At 39.8% G+C, this 16,268-nt stretch overlaps 1 protein-coding gene across 6 annotated transcripts in view; it reads right to left on the reverse strand.

The window, feature by feature from the left end:
* epha3 (eph receptor A3) overlaps nucleotides 1-16,268 on the reverse strand; it is a 100,716-nt gene that overhangs the window by 14,466 nt on the left and 69,982 nt on the right. For all 6 annotated transcript variants that reach the window (XM_044216945.1, XM_044216950.1, XM_044216947.1 and 3 more), the window contains 6 exons: nucleotides 15,325-15,450; nucleotides 10,956-11,141; nucleotides 7,594-7,655; nucleotides 5,292-5,501; nucleotides 2,811-2,960; nucleotides 1,782-1,975 (listed from right to left, as the gene is read on the reverse strand). In XM_044216945.1, the coding sequence (XP_044072880.1) occupies nucleotides 1,782-1,975; nucleotides 2,811-2,960; nucleotides 5,292-5,501; nucleotides 7,594-7,655; nucleotides 10,956-11,141; nucleotides 15,325-15,450 (928 nt within the window). The remainder of the gene's footprint in view (nucleotides 1-1,781; nucleotides 1,976-2,810; nucleotides 2,961-5,291; nucleotides 5,502-7,593; nucleotides 7,656-10,955; nucleotides 11,142-15,324; nucleotides 15,451-16,268) is intronic.

Genomic DNA, 16,268 nt, shown 5'->3' on the forward strand with positions numbered 1-16,268 from the left:
AAAGAACCATATTCTCTAGACAGAGTTTGTTTGAAAATGAATTACAGAAAGGAGTAATGTAATATATTTGATTTGTTGCTACAGGTTCACAAAGGCTTGTCATTATTCATTTAGCCTTAAATGGCGTGGGGAAAATGTTTATTATGTAAAAAGCCCAAACTAACTACATCTGTAGCAGTGCATTACTGACCACTGCAAATTAACGTTGATTGACATGTATTTAGAAGGAGTACTAGCACTTTGGTTACAGCCATTGCCATGTTTTGATGAACACAAAGACACTAATTTTTCAGTTTGAAAACAAGATAACCTGCGATCCCGTCTGTTTTACACACCCCGTGAAGCCAATCGGATAGACAGGGCTCCTGTTGGCCCATAGACAGCCAATCTTGGACCACTGACCCCAGTCTCTCTCCATCCACATGCAGGGACAGTAAACTCTGACCAGGTCCCACCCCTGAAGCCTCCAGATGCTCTACTCTGGTCCCAGGCTTTAGACTGGGCTTTGTGGGGGGGGGGGGGGGGCAGGACAGCCCTGAGACAAACGAGGTGTAGGGAGCTGAGTGCAGCTGCTCACGCTGTGCAACTGCTGCCAACACACACACACACGCAGATACACACATATACACAGTTCTCATAAATCACTACAGCCGCCTCTGTCGGGCCGAGCCTGTGCTCGCCCAGTGTTAAAAGCCAATCAGGGAAATTACATGCAAACTCCAAGGGACCTATTTTCACTTTCTTAAGAAATCATTAGTCAATGTTATGAGCTTTGACGTCTCCATAATACGTCTGGGGTAATACATCTGCCGCAGACCCAGCGCATGTCCCTCTCCCTGCTCAGAAATGTCGACTGTACGTGGGCTGCCCTGGTTCCCCACGGTACTCCGGGAGAGAATGGTGGACCCAACAATGGAGAAAAGCATAAGGGAGGGTAAAAAGGAGGGAAAAATCTAACATAAGAACAAGGAAAAATGTAAAGAGGAAAAGGACATTAGACTGCAAGGATAAAGGAAAGCTGAAAAAATTAACTTTAATTGTTGTAGGTAAATACAGGGGTAGGATGTGATAAGTCAAGCTAATTTTCATGTGTCACCCTGCAAACACAGGAAGCAGGAAGGCAATGTCGAGCTCCTGTACTGCCTGTTTCCAAAAACAAACAGGAGTGCACCAAGAGAGAAAGACATTTAAATCTAATACAAACCCTCCCTTTTTTACCAACTGCATCCCTTCGTCTTTTTGTAGTCCATTACATTAATAATGGTGAATTGTGCTTCATTCATGGAAAATAAAACTGCAATTGCCATTTCTGTCCCAATGCCTTGTGATCACAGAGCAGGAAGTGCATTGACCTGCAATAATGCATAGTGCTGTGCGTGGAACGTATCATGGGAACTACTCCCAGTGTTGGACTGTCAGGAGCTAGGTGTACATGGGAACCAAAGCGGGAGAAAAAAGCAGCTACGGAAAATAATAGCCATATTGTAGGCTTAACCTGCTTATTTTGCAAAGATTCAAAGTACTTTCTTAAACTAGTTGGTAACTCACTCACACTTACTCACTCATTCACATTTAGCAGGCAGCAGATTACCCAAAGGGTGATTTGTTCAGTCAAGTTCTACACATGCAACCAGGAGAAGCCTAGACCAGCAGTTGTAGGTGTATCCCTTTTGCCTGCTTGCGCCACCTGCAGACAATGAGTGTTTTCTTTTTGTGTGCTGTTTACTGTATGCACACAACAAACACCAAAAATGAAAACAAATAATATATCCATCTGGTACCTGGATGTGGTGTTGGCCGTGATTTTGAGGCTACCAGGGTTGCGGATGAGTTTGTCCAGGATGCTAACGATCTGTTCAAACTTAGGCCGGTTGTTTCTCTCTTTCTGCCAGCAGTCCAACATCAGCTGGTAGAGGGTAGCAGGGCAGTCCATGGGTGGGGGGAGGCGGTATCCCTCATCTACAGCCTTTATTACCTACATATAAGAAAAGAAAAAGAAGGAAAAGACAAGACTTGAGAAATGACTGATGCGATCTGTTCAGCATCAAACAACATCAAATATCCTTGCAATAGTTACTGTACTGATTTTTTTATCATCAGGCTTTTACATAAGTAAATAAGTATCCTTCTGGAAATGTTCAGTATATCATAATGCCTTAAGTGGTGGATTACACATAATGAACTTCATGATATAATACTTGATCAATTTATATACTGCAATTTTGGAGCTACTTGTTGCAGTGCCTTTGTTGTTTTGTTAAGTGGTTTGGGGTTATAAGTGCTGCATGGAAAAAAATGTTTCTGCTTTAATGAATGGGGTTCCTAATAAATGAAATGAAATGATGCTACAAAGAACCATTTCTGAATGAATAAAATGCACCAAAGCCTTTTAGACCTGTTCAAAACACACTATAATACACCCTCAGGATACAGTCATTAGGCTGAAGCAACAACTTTTTCACTGTTTCGGTCTTGATATTTTGAAGGTTTAACAGCACCTAACACTACTTCTTTAACCTTAATTGACTTAGTAGTGCTAACAATGTTTTCTGTCAGACCTAAAGTGCCCTGATGCATCTGTGGGACCACATTCCCTTGTTTCCCTCTTATGTGCCATAGGCCTCTTCACACAACCCTGAACATGAACTAAACATCTCATCTAAATCAGTGGGAGTTGCTGGTGCCTTCACTTACTTCCCAGCAGTAAAACTTGCCAAATGGGCAAAGCTGGCAGCTCTGCCGCAGTAGTGGGTGCGCCACACAGACGCCACTGCTAAGGGAAGTTAACCTGGCAACATGGCATTACTCACATCCTGGTTGGACATCTCCCAGTAGGGCCGTTCCCCATATGACATCACTTCCCACAGCACAATGCCATAACTCCAAGCATCGCTGGCTGATGTAAACTTCCTGTAGGCAATAGCCTCTGGAGCTGTCCACCGAATGGGGATCTTACCTCCCTGAGAGACAGACAGAAAGAGAAAGATTGATCAATTATTCAGTTCAGTCAGTCTTTCAGTCAGTCAGTCAATGTGTTGTATTCAAATTAACTTTTGTGCATAAAATTTATAAGAGTAGCAGTCATATAAAAGTGACATTGAACATAAAATAATGGTCATATTCAGTTTTAATCAAAAAGTGTCTGCATCAACCTTAAAGAAAGAAAGAAAACAGATATTAATCAAACCATAATCCAAAGTTTCCTGCATAACCTCTCACTGTAGTGTCTGCTGCATTTGTCATTCTAGCTGAGAAGCAGGACAAATGAAGAAAATGGAGCTGAGGAAAGGAGGCCGGTGGCAGCCAAAGCTAACAGAGACATCGGCCAAGTCACTCAGCTCTTGCCTGGTGCTGTGCAGTCTCTCTCTCTCTCTCTCACACACACACACACACACACACACACATGCACTGCCCCCTAAAAAACACACTGTTATACTGCCTGGAATGTATAAGACACAGAAAAACACACAATCACACATATGGTTGTGTAAATGAACACAGGTGCACATGGAAACACACAGTCCAAACACAAACACACACAAAACTGCTCTTACACTCATAGTGTCATAGTCTGCTCCCCTAAGAGGCCAAAGTGCAAGATGTGTGAACACTAGACACACACTGGACTCACATGCACAAAAACACACACAAACAAAATAAAACTATAGACTATGCCTAAAAAGTAGAGGTTAGAGAAGTAAAAAAATCAAGAAGAAAGTTCCAGTGAGGGCTGGATGGAAATCTGCTAGTATGTGTGGAGCGTTGTCAGTTACTCTAACATGGCAGAGTTTATTATTCTGTCTTATTATTTTGGATTATGTATTTCTGGGAGAAAGGCAAATGGCACACTGACTGTTTATTTGACAAGCAATTCTCAGCCAGCAAATTATACTGTGTTTAAAGGGGCTGCATGCATGGTCTAGACCACAGAATCCTATAATGAAAATGACCACACACACACACACACACACACACACACACACACGCTGCAAAAAGTACAGGTGAGCTGTGCCTGTTAATGTTTGATTTTGTGACATGTGCTTCAAGAAGTGAAACAAGTAAAGAAAAACTGCAGAAAGAGTTAAATGATTTTTGATATTTTCCGTATAAAGATGTTGACAACTTGTTTCTCGAAAACTAGACTGTCTCACCTACTGGGTAACTTTGAGCTTTGAGGTTTTTGTTCTTAAGGTTTCTCTAAAGATGTTCATTTTTCCTTGCATGAGCATTGTATATAAGGGTGTTGCAAGAAATAGCCTAAGCAGATTTCCAACACTAAGAGATTTACCACAGCTCAGTAAAGTTGCTATGGAAACTCCATTCCTGTTTTGGTAAATCAAATCCCAACCCAAGCTGTCGTTGTTGTTCAGATTTTATAGTGTCATCATCTAAAAAGTTGAGAGAGTTGAGGCAAAGTAAATGTGATCTGAGAGTATCACCTAGGTTGAAGCAATAAATATGGCAAGAGACAATGGGCAAGAAAATGTTAAAATGGGATGTTTTTATGTCTCAAACTTTTTTTCAATTATAACAAAACGCAGGTGCTTCAAAATGCACTTTTGGTGTAAAACCTAGTTTTACCTAAAGTATTGGTGTAAATGTTGAGGTTGGGACGAGCCATTAAAGAATTTGACCACACACACAAACACACAAACACAACTTTGTATCGATGTAATGCATCCCTTTAAGGCACATGGTGCTTGGAGTGGTCCTCTCCATGACCAGTTGGTGTATGTTTGCCATTTCTGTACTGTAATCCAGGGAGGCAAAGCTTGTGGATTTCTGTCGGTCTTATCACAACTCTGATTTTATTTATGTGTTGCTCTCCCTTGCCATGTTAGGAGAATAGAAAAGGGATGCAGTGTGTGTCTGTTTGCTGAGATTACCTGAGGACACAGCATGTGTGTGTGTGTGTGTGAGAGAGAGAGAGCAGGAGAGGATGGAGGATTAAATGTGCCGCCTATTTCATAATAATCTGCATTATTATGAAGTCTATATGTCTATATGTAAGGACAAGAACATTAAACATCACTGCTGTTTGTTTTTTTCGGATATGATTTTTGCTGGAGAGAAAAGGGAACAGGGAATGCTGTAGTCAGTTTGAGGGCTACAGTAAAGACAAAAGTAAGGTACTGTGTACCACATTCTGTTGCTGCATTCAGGGAGTTTAATGTAACATTGCATTTTAAGTAACACATTCCTGAAATAAATGATGTGCCCAAGGACAGTGCCTAACATCTTTGTTCATGCTGTCATTTATGTCCTTAGACTGTGTTTGTGTTCCAGCTCACCCTGGTGGTGTAAGCAGCCTCCGGGTCGTCCTCCAGGACTCGAGACAAGCCGAAGTCTGACACTTTACACACCAGATTGCTGTTGACCAGGATGTTCCGAGCTGCCAGGTCTCTGTGAACGTAGCCCATGTCTGACAGATATTTCATGCCCGAGGCGATGCCACGCAGCATGCCAACCAACTGGATGCCTGTAAACTGGGCATCATGTTTCTAAAAGAAGAAGGAAGAAAGAAAAGACCAGGCGTACACTGTTAATGCCACACTTTTAACGTATATTATATAGAACACAAAGGAAGTCTGACCTTTCTGACTATTTGCATAAAATGAAACCTTTCTACATTAGTGTCCACAGCATTTTCATTAACCTTTAAAAACCACCTTTGACATTATGTACCTCATCTTCAGCTCAGCTGTGAAATACCAGAGCCAGAGACAGTGATGTATGGAAATCAGACCAATATATAACTGAAATGGTCTTTCTTTTTCAGTACAGTTACTGTTATCCACTACTTATATGATGCTATTTTATATATTCATTGTGTAATGGCCAATGTGATGACCAATGAGAGCCTTTTATCTGGAGTTGACTGACCTGATTCTGTGACATTTTGGTTGGATTCTTAAAAAGTATCCATTAATATGTCTTAGCTATAATTTTCAGTTTTAGAGTCCCAGAGTTTAAATACAAATTTTCAAGGCTACTCCTCTCTGACAAGTATGTATTATTTAGGGGAAACACTGAATGCTTAACATTCTTGAATGAATACCTTTAACACACAATGCAGACATTTAAACAGTTCAATTCAAAGTTATAAAATATGGGCACAATAGTATTTAAAAGAATGTGGGTGCTGATCTTCACAAAGCCATATCAGGTCAAAACTTAATGGAAATGCTACTCAAATAAGAATGTGGAGAAATCATTTTTTTTAGCTCAACAAAATGTTTGCAAAGGGATTAGATGCAGTATTCAAATATAGACTGGACGAGATATAAACACAAACTTTGCACTGGCGAGCGGGGGTGTTTACACTGGTTTACACTGGCAAGTGTTTATGAAATACCACTAGAAAGCAGACAATGTTGAGCAACACAGTATGTGTTACTGTCTGTCTGTCTGTCTGTCTATGGCAGTTTTTAGTCAGGGTTTACACTAGGCTCCATTTTGCATGTGAGTATGGTTTGTCTGTGTGTCTCTTCACATGCACTGGGTTGCTCTGTGTTTGTCAAAGACCACGTCATTTGCAAAATGAGTGTAAGACGAGTGTGTTTTCCTTTGAAAACCAACCTGTCCCACTTCACCTCCAATTTCGTCTGGAGCAATTATTGGCCAGAACCACCTGGCTTAGTCACTTCAAAGCTTTGCACATACAGAACATAGACATAAGCTACAATGCATAAGCTATGCCATTGCATGTGTGTGTGTGTGTTTGCACATAATTTTCAATGATGAAGTGCAGGCCTCTGGGAAAATGTCAGGAAACAACAGCTATAGAACGCCTCCTGCATAGCTCTGGATACTGTGCAGACACATGTGGAAAAGGGCTAAAACAGGCATCAGTACACATGCTTTCATGCCAATGTTATGGCTTGGCTGTTGTGCTTTGGCTAATTTTAGTGAGGCAGGTCAATTCCTCTTTAAGAGACAGAGGCATGGCAAGAATCAAATTCACTCCTGGCCAGAAGAGCAGTGGGAAACAGTTCATAAAACTTTGTCATTTGATAAGCCCTTTATGGAGAGTTCAGCTGAAACATTCAGAACTGCTAAAATCAACCATTCTCAGGTACAGAATTTACTATCTATAGAGTAGTCTGAATACCTTTTCTATAAACATGTGAGGAAATTTGCCAGTGTACCAAATTGGTCTCTTACATAATAACAATAACAATAGCAAAAATAATAATTCTAGTAGTATTTGTATTCCCACTCTGATAATACTGTTTTAGTCCCTGTTTAGTCCTGCACTTTTAGAGCAAATAGTTGGACTTTTCAGAGTTTTTAATACCTGGTCGAACCAAATGTCACAGTTCAGCATTTGACAAATGCACGCTAGGCAGATGTCATTTTTAAAATGTGAAAGCAAAGATTTACTGTACTGCTTGACAGAGTGACCTGACGTGTGATGTTTGAACGCAACATTAGACTGTGTGTTGTACAGGTGCAAGACATTTTTTCACCACATTAAGGTGTTTCTGGTGTGTTTCTTAATCCTCAGCTAGCCATCAAGTATGTGTTCCCCCAGTGGCCTGAGGGTGTGTACCTCTATGATGCATCATGACCATTGTCCACGTTAATACTTACTCTCAAGAAACTGTCCAGGGATCCATTCTCCATGTATTCTGTGACAATCATGACGGGTTTACCTGTGACAGAAGTGGAGGTTTCAATCTATGGTCACATCATATCAGTAGTATGAACAACGATTTCTGTTTGCTGTACAACAGAACTACCAGCCAAACACTCATAGTCCAACATCAGATCCTCTGAAACTGGCAAAGTCATAGGGAATCAACATGGAGGGCTGTAACTTGGCTTAAAGCAGATGTATTGGGCCCTGATAAGGACCAGGTTGAAGTTACTCTCTTTTCTCTCTACACAGACACACACACACACACACACACACACACACACTCACACTCAGCAGAAATGAAATGATCCTCGTCATAGTTTTAGGGTCCCAGCAGGTCAGCTGCCAAAGTGTGACATCTTTATTTCTGTGGAAGATCTGGCTGTAAATCCATGCTGCCTGCTATCATCTGTACCTGATCAGACTACGGCCAACACAAGGTTTATTACGGGGGGGGAGATCTCTTTGAGAAACCTTTAAATCAGCCATTGTTAAATGAACAGCGTCGATGTCAGGACTTGTTTGTGTCCCAGATGGCTTTGTTCTCCCTGCTTCACTCTTGACTTACCACCAGCCTTATGCTTCTTTTCCATATTATTCAGATTAATGCACCCTCCTCCCCCTGCCCTCTTTCATTCCCGACCTACCTTTTCTCTATCATCCCTGCCTCTCTTTTCCCATCACTCCATCCTTCCCCGTTTCCCTTTATCCCTCTTGCATGTATTAATGTGAACCCTCCCCACATCTGGTGAAACTTTTTTTTTCAGGAATGGCACGGGCTGAGTGGAGAGGGTGATGGAAGAAAAAAATCTATTATTCTCATTGGTAAAAAAAAGAAAAAACCTTTCCATTAATGATGGACGTTGGCTGAATCAATATCTTTAATTAAATCAAAGCAGATCTGATGTGAATTACAATTCAAAATGTCCCTGTTGTCAGACTCTGACAACAAAAAAAGGACGGGTTTGGCTCAACAAACAGCTTAAAGTAAATGAGCCAAGACAGAAGGTGCGCTTGTGTTAAGTCAATGTCGAAAAAAATAAACCATGACTTTCAGTTTGTAATCATCATTCAGTTTTTTTTGCCAATGTAAAAAAAGAGATTTAACTCTCCGAACAGCATGGATTGTCTCAATAATGTTGCAACACTTTCTCCTCCAATTACAGTAAAAAAAATACAGATTCAGTTAAATACCCTCCACCCACACCCCATTCCCTAAAAGGCTGTGATGGATCGCTCCGTTTACCAGCGGACGGCTTTTATAGTCGGAGACGGGAACACACACACCCGGTCCTCCCTCCTGTCCTCCACCCTCTTCCCTTCCCTCTTTCTCTCTATTCTCAACATTGGCAGCAAAGATAAAGGCCCCCAAGCCCCTTTGTTCTGTGAACAAGTGTGTGTGTGTGTGTGTGTGTGTGTGTGTGTGTGTGCAAGTATTGATGTGTGTGTTTGGGGGTAAGAGAAAAGAGTATGTGTGTGTGTGTGTGTGTGTGTGTGTGTGTGTGTGTGCCTGCAAATTTGCAGCCTGTGGATCAGCCAAAAGCAGCAGCAAGGTAAATGGGGTGTGAAAGTCTCAGGATTATTAAGAATTAACAGGAGCAGCTTTATAAATCACCCTACAGCAGTGTGTGTTTGTGTGTGTGTGTGTGTGAGAGGGCATATCAAATGGACCTCCTAAAACTATGCCCTAGCTCTCATGCTGCTCCAGCTCATGCACATGTGTTCAGGGTATCCCTCCAAATGTCATGCACACACACACACACACACACACACACACACACACACACACACACTCATAGTACAGAATATTGGGCTTCCCCTATTAGACTAAAAGCAGTAATAGAAGCTACAGTCCTCTGTTATTGGAGCATTTTTCACTGGCTAGACATTAATAGGGATAGTCGTGTACTGTAAGCTATATTAGACAAACAGTCTCAATGATGAGGGATCACACATAAAAACTCTTTCACTTTCAGGATGTACTGTGTTCAAGGCTGAATAACAAGGAGCTATGAACAAAGCTGAATTTGCAAGTGAATGTGCTTTCCTTCCTTGTTTTCACAGATATTTTTTTACTTTACTTTCCACAAAAAACTATTTATTAACTTTTGATTTATTAATAAAAGGTTCACCTTTTGCAAGAAAAAACAATTATTTTCTAATTTAAAAATTCTATACTGTGTTCAAAATCCCACTATGCTATTAACATCTTTGCTCCTGAGAAGACAGATGTGTAAATTACAATTTTGCAGCATAATTTCTGCCAGTGGTCACTCAAATGATGAACCTTAAGTTTGTCTGAAATATCAGTTTGCAGTTTTTATCCCCTCGGATAAAAGTTGTCTGACATGTCTGCAAAAATTATAACTGCAGGAAGAAAGCAAGAAAAACAGAAACAGGACATTAATCAATTACCACAATATGATTTGAATGCCCTGTCTGCTGTTGTTATTACATTTTGATTCCTTATTTGGCGATACTGTTCTTGATTAGAAGAAGTCGCTGGTAAGTCGTTGAATTCAAACGACTAAAATTTAAGAGGCAGGGAACAATTAAGGCATTGAGATTACACAAAAAAGTGGAGATGAAGAAGAGAACAAATGAGACAAAATTAGGGGAACCAAAAATTGAGGACAACAAAGTAAGGGAAGTTCTCCATGTATTTTATTCTACTCTTTAGAATAACCACACTGGCAGAACTACTTAACAAGCCCGGTGCCGCAGGAGAGATAGAGGCCAGGCCCGTTTCTCAGCGACAAAGTTCAGACTCATTATTTCCCCTTTTCTGCAGTCATTCCTTTTTAAAGAGGCCTTCTGTGTGCTAATGATAGTCTTATAAAGAGGCCCAGAGGGGAGCGAGTCAGAGATATGGATTTATGGATTTATGCCCGCTTTGGACACAGGCTTTGATCAGAGCACATTGATCTGCAGAGATTTACACCACGGCGACTCAATAAAACTCCTGCGCTCTTTCACAGAAGTGAGCCATTTGTCAAAGACAATTGCAAATCCGGAATCTGTATAAATACTCTCTTACTCTATACTCTTCTATTTTACTTTATTCTATTGTATTCTGTTCTGCTCCATTCTGTTCTTGTGCTTAAACTTTATTTGTTTAGCATTATTGCCAATTGTGTCCCAAAATTTGTTTGTTTTTTTAAAATATTTTTTTAATAGAATAACACCTAAATATAAAAAATTGAAAAAACTAGATCACTTAGATGACTTTTAAGCAAAACCTTATTTGCGTAATCTTATTTGATGACGCTAATTTTTTTCAATGTGCCTTTAGGTCATGAGTCATGGATGCACTTACTGCGTGTTACAACCCCCTCCAGCCTGATGATGTTGGGGTGGTCAAACTGTCCCATGATTGACGCCTCAGCGAGGAAGTCCCTCCTCTGTTTGTCTGTGTATCCTCCTTTAAGAGTCTTGATGGCCACACAGATCTCCTTCTTGCTGGGCAGCTTCAGGCGACCACTGCATACCTCGCCAAACTCACCTAAAGATAAAATCACGGAGGGTGCAGCAAAAAAATTGAAGAGCTGTTTTTTTTCTTATCTCAAACATACACATGTCAGGATTTTGGTTCTCTGACTACTTACTAATATCAGAAACACTGCTTACAAACACAGTGATTAATATCCAGTGCTATGAGTTTGTTTTGTCTTATGATCGTACAAATGCAGGTATAGATATACTTTATCACCATATACTGTATCTCTAAGAAATGGTCCAAATGTTGTCCATTTGACAATACATGAGAGATTAAGTTGCATATGCTTAAAGAATAGCTGTTGTGAAGCTAATATATGAAGATTCATATTTTAATTCCCTATAAAACTTCCATCTTTAAGTCATTATTTATTGGGAATTAGGAACTGAATTTCTAGAAAAGCAATTGCTTTAAACTGTAAGGAAAATGTTGGTATTTTTCAACCTGGGTCTTATTCTCATAGGCTAATTGTGTCCACTCAGGCTGTGGGTCATGCAAACCTTACACTTGCCACCTCTGTTGTAGAGATAAGGGAAACAGACTATGACAAAACATGTCCAGTATATCAAGGAAAGCAAGGCTCCTAAAACTTTCCCAAAAAGTTTTAGTTTCTCATAAATCATTTAAAACGCTTGTCTTTGAGTCCAACCAAATGTAAAAACGGAAATTAGCACCCTGGTTTGGCTATTGTAGCTAACTGCACAGGGATCTACTTCAACTTACTGGGTCACTAAACTAGCTGCCTTGTCTGGAAACCTCTGAGTATATTTTCATACTGAGCCCACTTACAACAGACAAAAAGAGAAGACAAAAAGAGAAGTCAATTTCAATTTCATCCATTTTTTAAATGATGTTTGAAGTCACTTAACCCATGGCTAGGTCTGTTTCACCATTGATAGCATTGCTAGCTTAGCATGAAGCAGAAGTACTGTCCCTCCGCATAGTGGTTCAACTGTTGTTTGAGGTGTCACAATATATGGTTTGACCACTTATGAAGCTGCAGATCAAAGAGGATCTTGATGATTACCTCTGTCATTAATCAACTCCCAATAATCAGGAAATTTATTGAGTTTGGAGAGAAATCATTGCATAATTATGCCTAACTATGGTAATGACACCATCTGTAATAATAAACTTTGAAATTGATCCACCCAAATTCAAAGTCCAGATAACAACTCCACACTGAACAGACAGCAAAGTGACCTCTCAACTTTCTTTCTGTGTCGTATTAAAACGCACGTGACTCAACTTCCACTCTGGGAGAGATCAATTAGCATTCCTTGCTGGTGAGGGGATGTGAGCCCTATGCCTGTGTGCATGTGTGTGTGCATGTGTGTGAATGTGTGTGTTTTGTGTTTTTCACTAGGTACTGTAAGCTTTGTAGACAGGCTGGCCACTTCAAAGGCAGCCAGCCATGTTACAGCTGGTGAAAGGGGTTTGGCTGGACTGTAGAAGATGAGTGGAATGTGTACATCTGTGTGTACATATTTCTGTGTGAGTGTGTTTTACTCCATAATGTATATGCATATTGAGTGTGCTCATGTGAGGTGATGTCAGAGCTAAGCCATGTGCAGATCTCTCTCCATCCAGTACAATCATTTCCCCGTAGCAGCTCTGGATCAGAGAGCGTGGGTCAAACCGTGGACTTGAAGCAATGGGGTCTAGAAGAACTTAAGCCAGAATAATTACAACCTAATACCAAACTCATGCCTGTTCATCACTGCTCTGCTCTGTTATTCTGGCCTTCAGCAGTGGACAGAGGAGCCAGGCCAAGGCACCTTTTTATGTGATCACTCTAGAAAGAAGATTTGGCTCTAATAAGGCTTGATTAGGGACACTCAGTCCTTTCCTGCTCTGAGTAGAGCTATAGGTATCCCACTTTGATGTTAAAGTCTGACCCATGTAAGCAGAGTGGAGCATGTGTTTTGTCTTTTAACACACAATCACCGATTGGCAAGAAGATCAAAGTCTTGTTAACATGTTTAATGGAGACAGATGGGGATTGACGTATGCTGTGTATTGTTCATAGTGCGTATATGGTTTCATAAAAATCACACAGATGGGTGGTACGTATTCAATCTGACTGACAAAAAATGTTTACATCATGGCTTAAGCTTTAATGTTCACCTCTGGTGTTCACAATAGATTTAGATTAGAGAGCTGAAGTCCCACTCCCTTTCCTAGCTAACCTCCGTTCCAATAGCATCTATAACTCAATGGGGTTTCTCTGAGGGTTTCATGCTTTTGTTTTTAAAGCATAAAAATATTCACAAGGTTTGCTGTCCATATTCTAAGACAACCTGATGTCTACTACTGCACTGGTTACCATCTAAAGTTTATTGTTGTAGAGTGAAAGCGAGGCAATTATTTGTTACCAAGTAAGATATAATGTTGACCTCCTGAATATGATTTCACAGTTGTTTTCCAGCATAGACAAAAATAGACTTATTGCACAATGTGATGTTGAACTTCATGTAAGTTTGGAGACACAATAAAATAAATATGCTTTGTCTCAGCTATGCACTGTGCGCATTACAAATGTATAGTATTCTGTAGTGTAGCCTTCTTCAGTGTGAGCTCAGCTGTGTGTGAGGGTATTAAGGTTCAACTGATATTGGTTTTAGAAGGATGATACAGATGGTATTAATAATATATTATATTATTAATACAATATTTACCCTTAATTATTATTTTTTCTTTCCTATATACCTGAAACATTGCAGTAAGTGTACATTTATTGAAATATGCATTAGTTTATGCACATGTTCCTGTAATTTATCTGATAGATTTGAAAATGTTAATGCTCATTTGTGTTGAATCAAAATGTCACTTTAGAAGAAAATGCTGAGAAGGGATTCCCATAGAGAATTAGTGTAGTATTGATAGATTCTACAATGACTAAACATTGAACACAAATACTTTATATCAGAAGTGGACAACACTGGCTTGTCTGTATCTGATTGCTAATAAAAAAAAAGCCAATATCTACCAATGTATCATTGTAGCCCTACAGAGATTAATATGCGTTGTCTCTGCTATGTGCGATGATAAATGCATTGTGGAGTGTAACGTAGTCCAGTGTAGAGTCAGGTATTAGACTCTCAGGCCGTCCTGACAGCTTTACAGTGTGGAGGGCTGGTGAGACTCTGGAGACCAGCCTGCATGTGCTGTGTGCTTTAGTCTCCATCTATTCTGCCTGCACTCAGCATGAATCACAATGCATTACCCTCCCATCTCCACTCCTGCTCAAGTCATCAGAGAGTACATGAAGAGAGGAGAGGAGCTTTTTTTTTTTTTTTTTTTTTTATGTTGCGATCATTAGCCTTAGTTCAGAATTAGAGCATCAGGTAATTTCATATGGAAAATGCAAACTAAGAAGGGAATGAAGAGAAAAAAATGAAAGAGGAACGGTAGAAATGAACCAACTGAAGGTGAGCAGAACAACTTCTAATTTCACCATCTCTCCCTCCATCATAGAGGAGGGCTGGGAAGAAAGGACCTCAAGCTGGGACATTAAATGCCTCTCATTCCCAGCTGTGCAGTAAATTGCACAAAGTTAAACTAGCCTGCTGCTATGAAAATGTAGATATATGGGAGCTCTACATGCACTTCATTTTTCCTATATGTGGTTACCACTTGGTGTGTCTTTGTCATTTAAATAGAGTGTGAACGAGTAAGAAAGTATGAGGTGAGAGTGGGAAAGAAGTGGTCAGGGAGAGAAGGAAACCATTCATTTCTCTTAATGTATTTTCTATTTTTACATGTGTTTTATGTGGAATAACTCTTCAGTGCACCGATAAACTTTTCCTTTGATGACCTGAGCAAACGGGTGATCTAAGCCCATTTATTATAATGTATGTCCTTAATTTATTCATTGAGGCGATGCTTACTTGCTAAAACTTCAGATAATTCGGTAAGAATTCTGAGTAGACAATGAAGTTCACTAAATGTACTAGTGAATTTATCTACCATAGTCTGTAACATTTAAACTTTTTTTCATTTAATTTTTCTAAAAAGTCACAAATATATTCCACCAGAGTGGCAGAAATTGCCACTTGGTCACAAAAGTTTCTTTCAGAATGGCAATGCTAGAAATTAAATAAACTGAATTTGTCATTTTGTCAATTTTGCTTGCCTGAAATAACCTGTATGATGTGTGTTTCAAGTATTTTCCTCTATCCATTCTCACCTGCTCCCACCACTTTATCAATGGCGATGCAGGAGGCGTCCAGCTCCTTGGCAAACTCGTGCACAGCCTGACTCGGGTCCTCATATGTGTGGGGGTCTACGTAGGTCCTGATACCAGGCAGACGCACTGCAGCAGCAGAAAGCAGGTAACATTAGTTTTTGTGTGTCCCTAAATTCATACATTCTCAGAACATTTTAATGACTTAAAACTTTTCAAGGACATAACACATTGCTAGTGCTCAACTTTACTGTGGAAAACAGGACTCAAAACATATTGTTGTTAAGTGATGATATGTCTACACTGAACACTGCACAACAAAACTAAAACTTTGAAGATAATGTAGTCTTCATTGTCTCAATAATTGAGTTTGGTGAATAATTTCCTTTAAGCAACAGGTCAGGATGGGCTTTCAACAGGAGCCAGTAAAAACAGTAAATCTTGTGTTACAGTAGCTTACAAATGCTGCTAATTTGAACAATATGGCATATCTCCAAGTAAAACAGTTTTTTTTAATTAAATCTCCATCAGGAAATTCATAGCCAGATGCACACAGTCATTAATGTGCAGCTGATTTTTGATAAAAACACACAAATCAACTAACAAAGATACTCTAAAGCAATAAACTAAATCTCAACAAACAAATTGGCATAAATACAGTTTAAGTTGAGTTAAAGGGTAGGTTCACATTTTTTCATAATTCCCTCTTTGTTTTTCCCTGTACAGTGAAGACTTTGGATTTTGTCGCTTCACAGCCAGTATGGGTAGGATGAACAATCACAGCGACCAAAAACTGTTTCAATGCACATTTGGCCATGTGAGTATTGTTTTAAGACAGACTTGAAAAAAAAAAGTGAACCTATCCTTTAAGTAATAAAGTTGTACTTTATGAGTCCCTGTGGGGAAATTTATGCTCTGCATCTGACCATCCAAATTATTCATGAAGC

The sequence above is a fragment of the Siniperca chuatsi genome, linkage group LG12, assembly GCF_020085105.1.
Source record: "Siniperca chuatsi isolate FFG_IHB_CAS linkage group LG12, ASM2008510v1, whole genome shotgun sequence".
NCBI classification, from domain to species: Eukaryota; Metazoa; Chordata; class Actinopteri; order Centrarchiformes; family Sinipercidae; genus Siniperca; species Siniperca chuatsi.